At 29.2% G+C, this 16,736-nt stretch overlaps 2 protein-coding genes and 1 long non-coding RNA gene across 3 annotated transcripts in view; 1 reads left to right on the plus strand and 2 right to left on the minus strand.

Moving 5' to 3' along the window:
- The window catches only part of LOC140440613 (phospholipase A1-like), a 51,605-nt gene that overhangs the window by 10,416 nt on the left and 24,453 nt on the right, over positions 1-16,736 (minus strand). The window contains exons 2-4 of the mRNA XM_072530981.1: positions 3,396-3,687; positions 2,197-2,390; positions 1,359-1,553 (exon numbers count right to left, since the gene is read on the minus strand). Of these exons, the coding sequence (XP_072387082.1) occupies positions 1,359-1,553; positions 2,197-2,390; positions 3,396-3,687 (681 nt within the window). The remainder of the gene's footprint in view (positions 1-1,358; positions 1,554-2,196; positions 2,391-3,395; positions 3,688-16,736) is intronic.
- LOC140440611 (uncharacterized) lies at positions 8,395-9,541 on the plus strand. Its single transcript, XM_072530980.1, has 12 exons — positions 8,395-8,450; positions 8,505-8,555; positions 8,615-8,632; positions 8,779-8,805; positions 8,863-8,880; positions 8,937-8,954; positions 9,007-9,042; positions 9,100-9,114; positions 9,171-9,185; positions 9,263-9,298; positions 9,356-9,406; positions 9,521-9,541. Exons 1-11 carry the CDS (start codon positions 8,417-8,419, stop codon positions 9,403-9,405), a joined length of 318 nt encoding a protein of 105 aa, XP_072387081.1. The 5' UTR covers positions 8,395-8,416; the 3' UTR covers position 9,406; positions 9,521-9,541.
- On the minus strand, positions 13,067-15,531 carry LOC140440612 (uncharacterized). Its single transcript, XR_011950885.1, has 3 exons — positions 14,913-15,531; positions 14,364-14,468; positions 13,067-14,246 (listed from the first exon to the last, which is right to left on the minus strand). It is a non-coding gene; the product is annotated as an uncharacterized lncRNA (long non-coding RNA).

A 16,736-nucleotide genomic window follows, 5' to 3' on the forward strand; every position in this document is an offset into this window, starting at 1 on the left:
TGCCTGCAAAGATGCTGCAGAGTAACAAGAATAGATAGGAGAAGTAATAACGAAATAAAGCAAAGAACATCAATAGAAACAGACATACTAACATATATAGAACAAAAAAGACTAAAGTGGTATGGATATGTAAGACGAACTAGCGATAGCAGATGGATAAAGAGAATAACCGAATGGAGTCCCATAGGAAGGAGGAAAAGAGGACGACCCCAACGAAGTAGACGACGCCATGAGTAAGAGAGGCCTAAACGATGGAGAATGGGACAACAGAAATAGATGGAAAGGTGACCGAGGGAAGGCAGTAAATACTGTAGAATCCCTGAATATATATATATATATATATATATATATATATATATATATATAATATAATATTATATAATATTATATAATATATAATATCAAAATCCATGGATTTTGATAACATTAAAATTTTATGTAGTGAAAGTAATAAATTTAAAAGGACTTTTTTGGAAATGGTTTGTATTAGCAAAAATGATAAGAGTTTAAACAAAAGATCTGAAATTCAAAATTTAAGCAAAATTTATAATTATATTCTTTCTTTATGATTTATATATAAAACTTGTAAAATGTCATATTTAATTCTCCATATATCTGTCACATTCTTTCAGACATCTGTCAAGGGTGAATAAATCTTCTTCTTTTTGTTACTAAACAAAAAAGAATGTTTAAACGAAGTTTTACTTTTGGCAATATAATTGTCAAAAATAAAAATTTTATGTTGGCATTTATGACATTGAGGCTATTTGTAATTGGTTGCTATTTGAACTTATTTATAAATTCAATTATTCTTATATTAAAAAAATGTTTTCAAAATTATAAAAAAATTTTTCAGAGAAACATTTATTAGATAAAAACATTTTTGTATTAAATATTTTGAACATGTAAGCAGTGATTTTTACTTACCAAACTAATTTTTATTTGGTAAGTTAACAAAAATGGTTTTTTCTTTTTAGTTCAACCTTGTAAGTATTTTGTCCTTTTTTAGCTCTTGATAATAATTGTAAACACAATTGAAAGCTCGAGAATAAAAAAAATAGTTAACCAATAGCCCTATTATTGACTCCAACCCATCCAAAACAGTTATATATTTTTTCCAAACAAGTCACAAGTACTTCTTTTTTCTTATATATATATATATATATATGAATATTTCTTGTGTTTTTTATATCCACTAATAACCCTACCAGGTTGATGTAGTTTGGTGTTTAAATCAAAAAATACATTTAGTTGTTTATTCCATTGGCCTAATTAATAGAATTCTTAAATAAATCAATATTTATTTTTAAAGATTTTTTAATATTAATAAGTGATGCTTTAAAAAGAATAATACATACCTGTTATTCTAGAAAGTTTTCCCCTATTGATAAGACGTCCAGTGAAACCTGAAAGATGTGCACCAAGACTGTGACCTATAAGGTGAATATTGCCAATACGTACTCCAATCTTTTCAATTAGATCATTAATAAAATCTGAGTAGAATAATGCCATGACTCTAACACCAGCTGCAGGAATCGGGTAGGTTGCTATTTCTGGAATAAAAAATTTAAATAAGCAAAGACAATATAATCCATCTTATATTAAGCAGTGGTGATATGCTTCATTTTTCTTTAGTGTAAGTCCAGAGTCCGTAACAGATTTTTTTTCTTCTTTAATGGCATAGACTCTATAAAAGATGTGGACAAAAAAGTCGAATGGGAAATTCAAGAGAGAAAGAGGGTCAGAGAAGACAGTGAGGGGAGAGAAGAGTGGGGAGAGAAACCATTGGTTAGGCCAAGTGCAGCGACGATTGGAGGTAGACGACCCCATTATTATGTTAAATTCAGCAGTTGTTGCTAAAAGACAACTGTAATCTAATATAAATCAATCACTATTGGAGTTATATAATAACCAAATATGATGTAGCTCTAATTATCCACTGATTATATAAAGATTTTAACGAAGAAAGTAAGTTATGAAAAATAATTTTTAAGGTATAGAACTTATTGTTTGGGCTGTAGAAATAGTTTTGTAAACAACGCAAAGTGATAGCATATTTTCACATTTTTGTAATCCATTTTTGTTACGCCATGATAGTATCAGAGAAACATTTTAAAATAAAATGTTTCTTAATCTAGATTAAGATAAAAATAAAAATATTTTACTTAAAAATATAAATAAATAGATAATCCTTACTTGCTACCGGGCCCCAATCAACAATAAAGATGTTGCTATCAGTATGTTCAAGCAATTTTTTTTTAATTATTTGACAAACTGGAGAAGCACCACTATTCATCCAGCCATGAGTACAAAATATATTCCGCTTTGATTTAGTAAAATTTCCGGGTAGGTCATGAACGGTTTTCAATTTAGTACCATTAAGATTTTCCCTAAAATTTGAAATAAATGTTTAAACCATACATATGGAATGAATTGTTACATAACAGATGTAAATCCATGTTCCACATACGTAAAATAATTTAATAAACGATGAGTGTGTGAGTGTGTATTAATATATTACATAGTATAAAACAAAGGTAAATCATAGGCAACCATGTATTATATATATATATATATATATATATATATATATATATATATATATATTTATATATATATATATATATATATATATATTTATATATATATATATATATAAATATATATATATATATATATATATATATATATATATATATATATATATATTTATATATATATATATATATATATATATATATATATATATATATATATAGTTGACAATGAACCAGAAGTATTTGCTGACAACGTAAGGAAGTAAACATTAAATATTGGGTTTGCAGCAATAAAAATGAAACGTGTACTCTTGTAAATTTTTAATACAAGCTTTCGGACATTGGTTATGTCCTTCACCAGGGAGCTACAAATGTGATGAATAGTTTGTTAACGTTGGTATAATTAATTAAAAAATTAATTAATAATAAAAAAATATAATGTTGATAAAATTTATCACAGTCTGTCATCTTTGTTCAATATAAAACCTATTTCTATATTTAAAATTAAAAAATTACTTTATATATATATATATATATATATATATATATATATATATATATATATATATATATATATATATTAGTACAAATGAGTCATCAATTACCAGATGAGAGTTTATCCTTATTCATTTACATCTGTATCCTTATACAGAAGTATACACGACAGACGGTAAGCTAAAAGTAGTTTATGTACTGGAGAATATACTCGACAATAACGTTGAGATAACGACGAAAAATTATTTCGTCTTATGTGAGAACTAAAGTGTTAACGATTTTCTTCATATATTAATAAACTTCGTCTAAACTACGTCTTTTATTTTTTTTATAGCGCTTTAACCTTACAAGAAAACTACTTACCTCGTGTAAAGTGTAAACACCATGTTTGACCTACGGAATCCAAAAACCATTTTTCCTAAACTGCTCGAAAATGTCATATTTATTACAGCGGGAAAGTTTCTATTAAAATCAAAGACAGCCATTTCTAAATGATCTAGTATTGAATGATTTGATTCGAAGAGACCAAAAGTTATTTTTCCATTATCATCAAGAAAAGATATTTGCTTTTTATAATAGCCGTAGGAGTTTCTTGATCCAATACTTTTATTTGTGATGAAAATTTCTTCCGCTATTTGTTTAATCAAAGACAGCCCTGAAACGTTGGAAGGACTACCTAAATAAAAGTTAGTTTTGAATCTAGATATATACAGGGTGTCCCTTAAGTTATTATATAAAAAGGAACAGTAGATTATACACTTTAATATATTACGATTCAAGCCAACATACTTCATTAAACTATTGATATGAAGAAAGATACAGAGGGTTTTAACGTTAAAATTTGTTTTTTTCTTTAACTTTTATGTTTGTAGAATTTTATGCATAAAAATTTATGACTGGGGACGTCTGAGTATGAGAAATTATAATTTGAGGTAGGGATGGCGGTTTTTGACAAGACACCGGTTTTCGGTTATACCGGTTTTTTTTGCTTACGGTTTAACCTGGCGGTTATAACCGGCCAAAAAAAACCGGTTTTTCCAAAAACCGGTTTTTTCAAAAACCGGTTTTCGGTTTTTTTTAATAAAATAGGTTACAAAGTTACATTTACAATGCACTTTAGTTTGCGATACTACATTCGACTCGATCAATATAATCAAAATTAGTACTATCGAAAGAACATCAATATAAATATAAATAAAACACAATTTTTAATAAACCCATTTTATTCTACTAATTATTATATTTATTTATTATTTTATTATTATTATATTTTATTATTATATATTTATTGATTATTATTAAATATAATATAGCGTAAGATTAATATACACATATTACAATAATATACAATAAAAGTAGAATGAAGTAATATTTTAAGTAAAAAAGTATAGGTTAGAAGGTTACAAATAGGTTATATTATATGAAATGGATTTAGCATTATGTTGGCCAGTATTTTTCATGAAGCCTATTGAGAAAAACTCGTTCATATATATGTTGGTCGGTTAAGCGGCTTCTCTCATCTGACACAATATCATTCAATGATGACACCAGTCTCTCTGATGCCACCGAACTTCCAACCAACGACATGTATTTTTTAGCTATAAAAGCCAAGCCTGGCATACAGGTTCTGTTCTGCTCCTAGAATGAAAACGGATCACTTAATCTCGGCAGCAAAGGCTGATGCAGATATAGAGTCAATCAGAACTGGAACCACTGTTCACCAACTCCAGATCGTGTGAAGACCAAACAGGGTTTGATTTTAAACTCACTTTAGCTTCTTCATTCTGGAAGGAGCAGGAAGGAGAAAGTTTTTCGATTTCGGTAAGATACGTCCTAACTTACGAGCCTAAATTGGATGTGATGTCTCCGCCATAGACGGATTTAAATATAGTTTTTTGAACCTCGGGTCCGTGATTGTAGCATGGCAAAGCAGGGGGTTTCGTGAAAGCTTAGTGCCCCTCTATTAAAGGCTAGTTATAAGCTTTTGGCATAACTTTTGGGCTGTACTAAGATTTGGCTTGAGGTTTTTTTAAAGATCTTTCGATAATAAACACAAGGGGGATAACAAGGCTAGCAGTAATGTACTGAAAACCCGAGATCTTCTTTGTGGCCCCATCAAAAGGTGATAAAATTTCAGTAGTCAGATGTAGAGAACAGTAAACCAAAATTATTATACTACTGCTCAACAGAGAGCGCTAAAATAATTCAGGTTCTATTGTCATTGAATATATTATGAGAGTAGAATATAATATGCAATTATTGTATTTAATTAATGATGCAAATTTAATTTACCATTTAAAAATATAATCTTCGAAAATACCCACCAATTTTCCTCTCCTCCCAAACCCAAAAAATTTCCCACCTCAACCATTTCAACTTATAAAAAATTTCCAAGACTCTTTCAAATGGGATTTAAAAAAAATAATATCAACATAAATATTTTACTTAAAAATAAATTGGATAATCTTTTATTTTTACTACCATCAAAAAAATTTATCATGTATTACTTTTAACACGTTTGTATATTTGTATAAAACAGATACATTTTAACTCATTTAATACTTCCTGCATGGGTGTATCGTTTTTAAAACGTAGGGAAATCCTTGGAGATTCGTATTCGTAATCGGTAATTCGATATTCATAGTCAGAACATTATTTTTGGTAATCAGCAAAAGCCATTCTTCCACTTTCAATGTCAAGAGTCAAGTGTGAAAAATAGATGATGTACCAGATCGCTTCTTATGTAAATATTACGACTACAAATACCTTTTCAACGAAATATTATAATAAAACTTAATTGTTTCTGGCTGATGTGAGTTTGCCCTTTCAGTTTGTTTCTGTATTTATAAAATAAAATAAAATTTGAATTATGGTTTTTATGGAATAATTACTTGTGAATAATAATTATGATTGGTATCCAAAATAATACCTAACCTAACCCTAATCACGGTAAAATCCTAATAACCGGCTTTCACTTTAAAATTAAAAAACCGGTTATAACCGGGACAAAAAAAAACCGATAAAACCGGTTATTGCGAAGTAAAAAAACCGGTTTTCGGTTAAAACCGGTAGGTTTTTCCCATCCCTAATTTGAGGCATATTTTGATGTAGCTAATAGAGTGTGGCATACATTTGCGCTTAACTTTTTGCTCTACATGTTAGAGCTATTTGTGTTAAAAATATTAAAGATACATTAGTTCAACAAAAAAAAAATACCTATTAATAAGTTGAAAATAGTTCAAAATAATCTCATTTTACAAATCAGCTGCGGAGCTCTGATTTAACGCAATTATTCTAGGTAACGAAGGACAAATTGACAAAAACATCAAGACTTCTGAATTTTGTTATATATAATACCTCTTACTAAATATAATAATATTGAAGAAAAAAGTATACGCTAATATTTTTTACATATCTCAGTAGGATAATTTTAATAAAGTGTATTGGATTTAACATTAAAGATTGGTTTCTATAATTTATATTCGTCAAAAAGATATAAAATTATTAATTGCTTACTCTTCTATGTCTCATATAAGTTTGATTTTAGGGGGTATTTTAACTTTAAATATATGAGGATTTTGAGGAGATAATTTCTAATCACTAACAGGAGAATTTTACTGTCATCATGACATGTGGTTGACTTTTTTGTGTGTGGTTGTCAAAGTTGATTTCATGTAATCGAATGAACAATCTTACAATAAAGTCGTCCCAGGAACGCAACTCAGTAATATTGGCAATATCGTTTTAAAATCTTTTACTTTAAAATATATAATATTATGTTTGAATTGTCAATATAAATAATTCAGATCAAATTTAATTATTAGAGGAATTTTTCACCAAGTACAAAAAACAAAATTTGATTAATTTATTAGTGTTTGTATTTTGGGAACGATTTCCGAAGTGGAAATTGAAACGTCAATAAACTTACTTTAATCTTCAATTGTGGCTTATTCCCATTTAAATAGTAATGACTTTAATTAAATATAAAACTCGAAGTAGATAGGTAGTAACTTCGCTCCACTTTTTTCCCCAGATTCTGGGGAAAAACCGCTCGCTCCTTATGGAAAATATGGCAAATTTCCCCAGACCCCTGACACAGATTTCCCCAGATTTGACCTAACCTAACGTAACCTAACCAAACCGAACCTAACCGCAACGTGAATATAGCGTCAATTCTTCTTCTCTTACGAATTCTTCTTCTTCTTTTACGTTTGACCTAACCTAACTTAACCAAACCTAACCTAACCTCAACGTGAAGATTGCGTCAATTCTTCTTCTTTTACGTTTGACCTAACCAAACCTAACCTAACCGCAACGTGAAGATAGCGTCAATTCTTCTTCTTTTACGTTTGACCTAACGTAACCTAACCAAACCTAACCTAACCGCAACGTGAAGATAGAGTCAATTCTTCTTCTTCTTTTACGCAACATAAATTCTTCTTCTTTTACGCAACGTGAAGATAGCGTCTATTCTTAACCTACGAAGCGCGTACTGTGTGTGTGTGTGTGTGTGTGTGTGTGTGTGTGTGTGTGTGTGTGTGTGTGTGTGTGTGTGTGTGTGTGTGTTTGTGTGTGTGTGTGTGTGTATGTGTGTGTGTGTGTGTGTGTGTGTGTCTGCTACCCTCTGCTATGCTCCGCTACCCTTCGCTACGGTATATGTGTCTTTGCTGCCCTCTGCACCTAATCACCCTCGTTTTTCTTTCACCTTCATAGAGACCAAGAAACGAATACATAAAGTATAAAAATAAAAAAAATACATGTTATAGACGAAACCTAAGACAGAGACCAAGAAATTAAGACCGAGACCAAGAAATTAAGACAGAGACCAAGAAACGAATACAGAAAGTATAAAAATAAAAAAAAATACATGTTATAGACGAAACCTAAGACAGAGACCAAAAAACGAATACACAAAGTATAAAAATACACAAGTTATACGCCTTTATATTAAGACAGAGACCAAGAAACGAATACAGAAAGTATAAAAATAAAAAAAATACATGTTATAGACGAAACCTAAGACAGAGACCAAGAAACGAATACACAAAGTATAAAAATACATAAGTTATACGCCTTTATATTAAGACATAGACCAATAAACGAATATATAAAGTATAAAAAATACAAGTCATAAGCCTTTATATTAAAATGCAAAATGTTGCAATAACAGACAAATAAGAATAATTGTTGCAATACCAAGAAATAAGACTAAAGGCGTAAAATATAACATACTATGGAATGCAAAAAGTTAGAACTATATATTTTCTCATTTTTCTCAGAGTATAATCATCAATTAGACGTCATCAAAAATAAAAAAAAGTAAAACCGCAAACATTATCCTATATAACTAGGGAACAATATTATTAATTTGAATAGTTGCTACAATGAAGCCTATACAATCAATAGTATTTTTGGGTGGTAAGAAAGGGCCAGTCAGTTATATCCTCAATTTTTAAAATTTAGATTTTTTAGTGATACAGGTGATGGTACACTTCGTACTAGCTATGGAGTTAGTACTAACCCGTAAGTAAATAGTAAAACCAGAAACTATAATACTGATATATATCGATATTCTTTTTCAGACGAACCAGGCATATATTGTAAGTATCTATAAGCATTCTTAATATACTATACTCACATATATATATATATATATATATATATATATATATATATATATATATATATATATATATATATATATATATATATATATGATCACTTGAAAATCACTACTTTTTTTCAGTGAACAGGGCTGAGACAAGGCCCATAGGTAAGAATCGATTACCGATTATTATTAGTATTATTAGTAATAATTTTTTGTTTACAGTGTCGGCTATAGTAGCATGTAAGTATAAATAAAACGGGAAAAAAAGAGAGGATATTTATTTCAATTCTTTGTAGATGTGCTGTCGTTAATAAGTAAGTAAGCCCTAAGCATATTAAAAAAAAGGTACTAATTGTTGTTGTGTAGCTTTAGCAGGTTTTATAGCGACCCACATTTTGACATGTAAGTTAAAAACTAAAATATCATTTAGACGATACCTAATTTTTAATTTTTTTATAGATATGGACATCGAAGGTAAAAACGTTTTTTATTTTGTTAATTGTAAATATACAGTTTTATTTACTTTACAGCTATAGGAGTATTTGGTAAGTATGTTTGTAGTAATTTGTTAAGATAAAAAAATCTAGTATTAGTCACACACATTTTCATTGTATTTTTTTAGAACGAGTGGTGTATATCCTGATTCTGCTGGTTGTAAGTAAGTACAACCGTGTATAACTATGTATGGAACACAAACTGAAAAACTATTTTGCAGATGCAGCAGGACTGATAGGTATGCTAGCTGTAGCCAATCAGCTGTTTTGAGGTAAGATTGAAAATTATTATTATTATTATTATTTTGAATTTAAAAATATAATCTGTATTTAAATACTATGTGCTCCTTTCGAACTTTTTTTTTATTAATAAAAAATTTTTACAGTTAACCACAAGAAGACCGTCAATTTGACAATTAATTCATTTTTTTTAACTTTTATTAAATTTTTAAAATTCATGAAAATAAAATCACTATTAAGATATTTTTGTCTATTGTTTTTAAAGGTAACATTTATGTGTATAGATATATATATATATATATATATATATATATATATATATACATATATATATATATATATATATATATATATATATATATATATATATATATATATATATATATATATATATATATATATATATATATAAACAAAAAGAAGGTGAATTATGAAGAGACACGAACACTGAGAAGAAACGCTGCTGGTAAGATTTTTTAAATTTCACTCAGCATGTCAGTAATTTTATAAAATTGAAAAAAGAAAATTTTGAAAAAACGTACCTTACTGCAATGATCTGAAAGGCTGTAGAATCCTACACAGGGCACTTATTTGTATATCTTCGCAGCTATCGCGAGAAAATAAAAAGTCTAGTTGTTATTTAGGGAAAGTGTTACGGACGAGAGAAAACTAAGGCTGAGAAGGAAGAGGATGAGGTGTAAAAACTTGCACATAATTGGCAGTGGAGAAATTATCAATGGGCTGTTCTAATAAGCCAGTATTATGGATATAATTGATCGTTAAGACGATAACTGAATCGACCACGAACTGAATTTATAGCACTTCCCCCGTAACAAAATCACGACGTAAACGTAGATCGTTCGTATAAACATACTCGTTGACACAATACGAGAAGGTAAAAAACCGATCACGTGAAAAAAAACTCAGAAAATTAATTACTACCGGGTGGATTGTCACATTTGCGAACTCACTACTGTTTAATAAAACTAACATTAAATAGTCAGCCATACCGTTTGAACGACAAATGCTAAATGACCAAAGCGTCTATTTTATAAGCCCATGTTGTTATGGCTCCAGATGTTTTTATTAGCAGAGAAATTTCCGGGAATCATTCACACATGAAGAAACAGAAATACTTGTAATAATTGTATAAATGTTAGCCTAAGATACCTAGAAATCTCGCCAAAACCTTTAAACATTTCCTTACTTTTCCTATTCAACCTCTCCCATTAACCCGACAGACACAAGCTGTGGGTTCTCGTCCCGTCTGTTGTTACGGTTGAAAATAATGTCCAAACTCTAACGTGTGAACATTATTTTCAACTAACCAAACAGCTTTCCTTTATTTGTTATTTGTAAAAATGTCATTTATATAAACAAAAATCAAAGCACAAAACAGAATGAAAAAAAAAAAGGTTAAAATTTGCACAGATAAAAAAAACAACTAGGTAGAATAACAGAAAATTATTAGTCTATAGATTGTATGAAAACTGAATTAATATTTTAATAATTTTTTGTAAATTTCCAATACAAAGGATAGCATGGGTGACAAAGAAGGAAAAAGGAAAACATTAAAAGATAACAATTTGTTTTAACTCTTTATTGTTGTTCTGTAAAAAAAATACACAACATATTAAAAAACAAGTATTAAAAATATATATACACAAAAGTACCTTTTAAGAGCCAGACCAGCACGCTGGCCTGGCGCACGCCTAATAGAATCCTCACCCCCTTATAGGTGCCTAGGGGCACCGGTAGGTTCTGAAACAAAACAAAAAACCGATTAAAAAACAAGATTAAAATACATATATCTAAAATTTGTAGCGATCAGATTTAAAAAAAAAAAACACAGCGACACCTAAGCAGAGCAGACCTAGTCATAGCAGTAAACGTTTCAAGTTGTTACCTATATCAACATATAAAAAATAAAACAGTAGAAATTAACAAAAATTCAACGTTATGCAGAAGAAGAAGAGCAGACCTAGGCATAGCAGTATACGTTTCAAGTAGTTACTTATATCAATATATAAAAAATAAAACAGTAGAAATTAACTAAAATTCAACGTTATGCAGAAGAAGAGCAGACCTAGGCATAGCAGTATACGTTTCAAGTAATTACCTATATCAACATATAAAAAATAAAACAGTAGAAATTAACTAAAATTCAACGTTATGCAGAAGAAGAGCAGACCTAGGCATGGCAGTATACGTTTCAAGTAATTACCTATATCAACATATAAAAATAAAACAGTAGAAATTAACAAAAATTCAAAAAAAAAAACATCGTTATGCAGAAGAAAAAGAGCAGACCTAGGCATAGCAGTATACGTTTCAAGTAATTACCTATATCAACATATAAAAATAAAACAGTAGAAATTAACTAAAATTCAACGTTATGCAGAAGAAGAGCAGACCTAGGCATAGCAGTATACGTTTCAAGTAATTACCTATATCAACATATAAAAATAAAACAGTAGAAATTAACAAAAATCCAAAAAAAAAACATCGTTATGCAGAAGAAGAAGAGCAGACCTAGGCATAGCAGTATACGTTTCAAGTAATTACCTATATCAACATATAAAAATAAAACAGTAGAAATTAACAAAAATTCAAAAAAAAACATCGTTATGCAGAAGAAGAAGAGCAGACCTAGGCATAGCAGTATACGTTTCAAGTAGTTACCTATATCAACATATAAAAATAAAACAGTAGAAATTAACAAAAATCCAAAAAAAAACATCGTTATGCAGAAGAAGAAGAGCAGACCTAGGCATAGCAGTATACGTTTCAAGTAATTACCTATATCAACATATAAAAATAAAACAGTAGAAATTAACAAAAATTCAAAAAAAAAAACATCGTTATGCAGAAGAAAAAGAGCAGACCTAGGCATAGCAGTATACGTTTCAAGTAATTACCTATATCAACATATAAAAATAAAACAGTAGAAATTAACTAAAATTCAACGTTATGCAGAAGAAGAGCAGACCTAGGCATAGCAGTATACGTTTCAAGTAATTACCTATATCAACATATAAAAATAAAACAGTAGAAATTAACAAAAATCCAAAAAAAAACATCGTTATGCAGAAGAAGAAGAGCAGACCTAGGCATAGCAGTATACGTTTCAAGTAATTACCTATATCAACATATAAAATAAAACAGTAGAAATTAACAAAAATTCAAAAAAAAAACATCGTTATGCAGAAGAAGAAGAGCAGACCTAGGCATAGCAGTATACGTTTCAAGTAGTTACCTATATCAATATATAAAAAATAAAACAGTAGAAATTAACTAAAATTCAACGTTATGCAGAAGAAGAGCAGACCTAGGCATAGCAGTATACGTTTCAAGTAATTACCTATATCAACATATAAAAATAAAACAGTAGAAATTAACAAAAATCCAAAAAAAAACATCGTTATGCAGAAGAAGAAGAGCAGACCTAGGCATAGCAGTATACGTTTCAAGTAGTTACCTATATCAATATATAAAAAATAAAACAGTAGAAATTAACTAAAATTTAACGTTATGCAGAAGAAGAGCAGACCTAGGCATAGCAGTATACGTTTCAAGTAATTACCTATATCAACATATAAAAATAAAACAGTAGAAATTAACAAAAATTCAAAAAAAAAACATCGTTATGCAGAAGAAGAAGAGCAGACCTAGGCATAGCAGTATACGTTTCAAGTAGTTACCTATATCAATATATAAAAAATAAAACAGTAGAAATTAACTAAAATTCAACGTTATGCAGAAGAAGAGCAGACCTAGGCATAGCAGTATACGTTTCAAGTAATTACCTATATCAACATATAAAAATAAAACAGTAGAAATTAACAAAAATCCAAAAAAAAAACATCGTTATGCAGAAGAAGAAGAGCAGACCTAGGCATAGCAGTATACGTTTCAAGTAGTTACCTATATCAATATATAAAAAATAAAACAGTAGAAATTAACTAAAATTTAACGTTATGCAGAAGAAGAGCAGACCTAGGCATAGCAGTATACGTTTCAAGTAATTACCTATATCAACATATAAAAATAAAACAGTAGAAATTAACAAAAATTCAAAAAAAAACATCGTTATGCAGAAGAAGAAGAGCAGACCTAGGCATAGCAGTATACGTTTCAAGTAATTACCTATATCAACATATAAAAATAAAACGGTAGAAATTAACTAAAATTCAACGTTATGTAGAAGAAGAGCAGACCTATACGTTTCAAGTAATTACCTATATCAACATATAAAAATAAAACAGTAGAAATTAACAAAAATTCAACGTTATGTAGAAGAAGAGCAGACCTAGGCATAGCAGTATACGTTTCAAGTAATTACCTATATCAACATATAAAAATAAAACAGTAGAAATTAACAAAAATTCAAAAAAAAACATCGTTATGCAGAAGAAGAAGAGCAGACCTAGGCATAGCAGTATACGTTTCAAGTAGTTACCTATATCAATATATAAAAAATAAAACAGTAGAAATTAACTAAAATTCAACGTTATGCAGAAGAAGAGCAGACCTAGGCATAGCAGTATACGTTTCAAGTAATTACCTATATCAACATATAAAAATAAAACAGTAGAAATTAACAAAAATCCAAAAAAAAACATCGTTATGCAGAAGAAGAAGAGCAGACCTAGGCATAGCAGTATACGTTTCAAGTAGTTACCTATATCAATATATAAAAAATAAAACAGTAGAAATTAACTAAAATTTAACGTTATGCAGAAGAAGAGCAGACCTAGGCATAGCAGTATACGTTTCAAGTAATTACCTATATCAACATATAAAAATAAAACAGTAGAAATTAACAAAAATTCAAAAAAAAAAACATCGTTATGCAGAAGAAGAAGAGCAGACCTAGGCATAGCAGTATACGTTTCAAGTAATTACCTATATCAACATATAAAAATAAAACAGTAGAAATTAACAAAAATTCAAAAAAAAACATCGTTATGCAGAAGAAGAAGAGCAGACCTAGGCATAGCAGTATACGTTTCAAGTAGTTACCTATATCAATATATAAAAAATAAAACAGTAGAAATTAACTAAAATTCAACGTTATGCAGAAGAAGAGCAGACCTAGGCATAGCAGTATACGTTTCAAGTAATTACCTATATCAACATATAAAAATAAAACAGTAGAAATTAACAAAAATCCAAAAAAAAACATCGTTATGCAGAAGAAGAAGAGCAGACCTAGGCATAGCAGTATACGTTTCAAGTAGTTACCTATATCAATATATAAAAAATAAAACAGTAGAAATTAACTAAAATTTAACGTTATGCAGAAGAAGAGCAGACCTAGGCATAGCAGTATACGTTTCAAGTAATTACCTATATCAACATATAAAAATAAAACAGTAGAAATTAACAAAAATTCAAAAAAAAAACATCGTTATGCAGAAGAAGAAGAGCAGACCTAGGCATAGCAGTATACGTTTCAAGTAATTACCTATATCAACATATAAAAATAAAACAGTAGAAATTAATTAAAATTCAACGTTATGTAGAAGAAGAGCAGACCTATACGTTTCAAGTAATTACCTATATCAACATATAAAAATAAAACAGTAGAAATTAACAAAAATTCAACGTTATGTAGAAGAAGAGCAGACCTATACGTTTCAAGTAATTACCTATATCAACATATAAAAATAAAACAGTAGAAATTAACAAAAATTCAAAAAAAAAACATCGTTATGCAGAAGAAGAAGAGCAGACCTAGGCATAGCAGTATACGTTTCAAGTAATTACCTATATCAACATATAAAAATAAAACGGTAGAAATTAACTAAAATTCAACGTTATGTAGAAGAAGAGCAGACCTATACGTTTCAAGTAATTACCTATATCAACATATAAAAATAAAACAGTAGAAATTAACAAAAATTCAACGTTATGTAGAAGAAGAGCAGACCTATACGTTTCAAGTAATTACCTATATCAACATATAAAAATAAAACAGTAGAAATTAACAAAAATTCAAAAAAACATCGTTATGCAGAAGAAGAAGAGCAGACCTAGGCATAGCAGTATACGTTTCAAGTAATTACCTATATCAACATATAAAAAATAATAAAACAGTAGAAATTAACTAAAATTCAGCGTTATGTAGAAGAAGAGCAGACCTATACGTTTCAAGTAATTACCTATATCAACATATAAAAATTTTACAAAAACTTACTCTCTGTTGCGGGGTGAGATGCGCCCTAATTCGGTTCCTGATTGCCGGTTCTGGAAAATATAGGTATTTAAGACACTTGACTAATAATTTTGTAGAGTAAACTTACCCATTATTAGTTGGTTAGAAATGTCGCAGAAAATAAATCATCCCGTCTTTTTATGCATTTCAATAATTAGTCAGATAATACCAAAAAAAAATGCAGTCTTAGATATTTGGCCGTAAGTATGTTTAAGTATATCATGGGAAATTCGAAAGTCACATACGATCCAGCTGCATTTAAGGTCTGCGAACCATATGTTTGATGATACTTGTTTATTCCTGGATTCGCAAACAAAGACGGCTAATTCTATTACTACACTGAGAAAAGTATTTAAACAATTTTATATTCGATAAGTAGGTTCTGTATTTCTTTATCTGTTCAGTAAGTCTATTATGTTTTAACAAATAACGTCATAAGAATACATAAGAAATATATTATTATAAGATATAATAAGCAGCGTGTATTAAAAACATATTATTTAAGTATTTTAAACATAGTGAGTAAGATAATCATTAAACCATAAGATGTTTCACAATTGTAAGACACTTATGTGCAAATGCGACCCCAAGTGCTCAGTCAATATTGAGGTGACATTTTTTTGCCAAATATGTAAAACATCGTTTACGAAGAATATTACAACCGATGTATTTAGACCAACGCTTCACCCCCGTTGTGGTTATCACGCCATGCCTACAACGTATAAATTTACGTGTGGAGGAACGGTGCATACTGTTGGTATAGCTACTCAGTTTTTCCTAGCCAGTGATACCGAAGATGATTCTATAGGAAGTACTGACGAACTTAGTGACTGAGTAAGTAGTTTATGCGAAATGAAGAAACAGAAATACTTGTAATATATATAAATGTTAGCCTAAGATACCTAGAAATCTCTCCAAAACCTTTAAACATTTCCTTACTTTTCCTATTCAACCTCTCCCACTAACCCGACAGACACAAGCTGTGGGTTCTCGTCCCGTCTGTTGTTACGGTTGAAAATAATGTCCAAACTCTAAAGTGTGAACATTGTTTTTAACTAACCAAACAGCTTTCCTTTCTTTTATTTGTAAAAACGTCATTTATATAAACAAAAAATCAAAGAACAATTATTCGTATATGGCTATGT

Source organism: Diabrotica undecimpunctata, chromosome 5, assembly GCF_040954645.1.
Source record: "Diabrotica undecimpunctata isolate CICGRU chromosome 5, icDiaUnde3, whole genome shotgun sequence".
Taxonomy (NCBI): Eukaryota; Metazoa; Arthropoda; class Insecta; order Coleoptera; family Chrysomelidae; genus Diabrotica; species Diabrotica undecimpunctata.

What these genes read in the sequence shown, in the direction of transcription:
- LOC140440611 (XM_072530980.1), top strand. Translation starts at nt 8,417, where the DNA reads ATGAAGCCTATACAATCAATAGTATTTTTGGGTG. An exon ending in ATCAATAGTATTTTTGGGTG is followed by an intron (nt 8,451 to 8,504) that starts GTAAGAAAGGGC and finishes TAGATTTTTTAG; the next exon opens with TGATACAGGTGATGGTACAC. An exon ending in CCTGATTCTGCTGGTTGTAA is followed by an intron (nt 9,299 to 9,355) that starts GTAAGTACAACC and finishes ACTATTTTGCAG; the next exon opens with ATGCAGCAGGACTGATAGGT.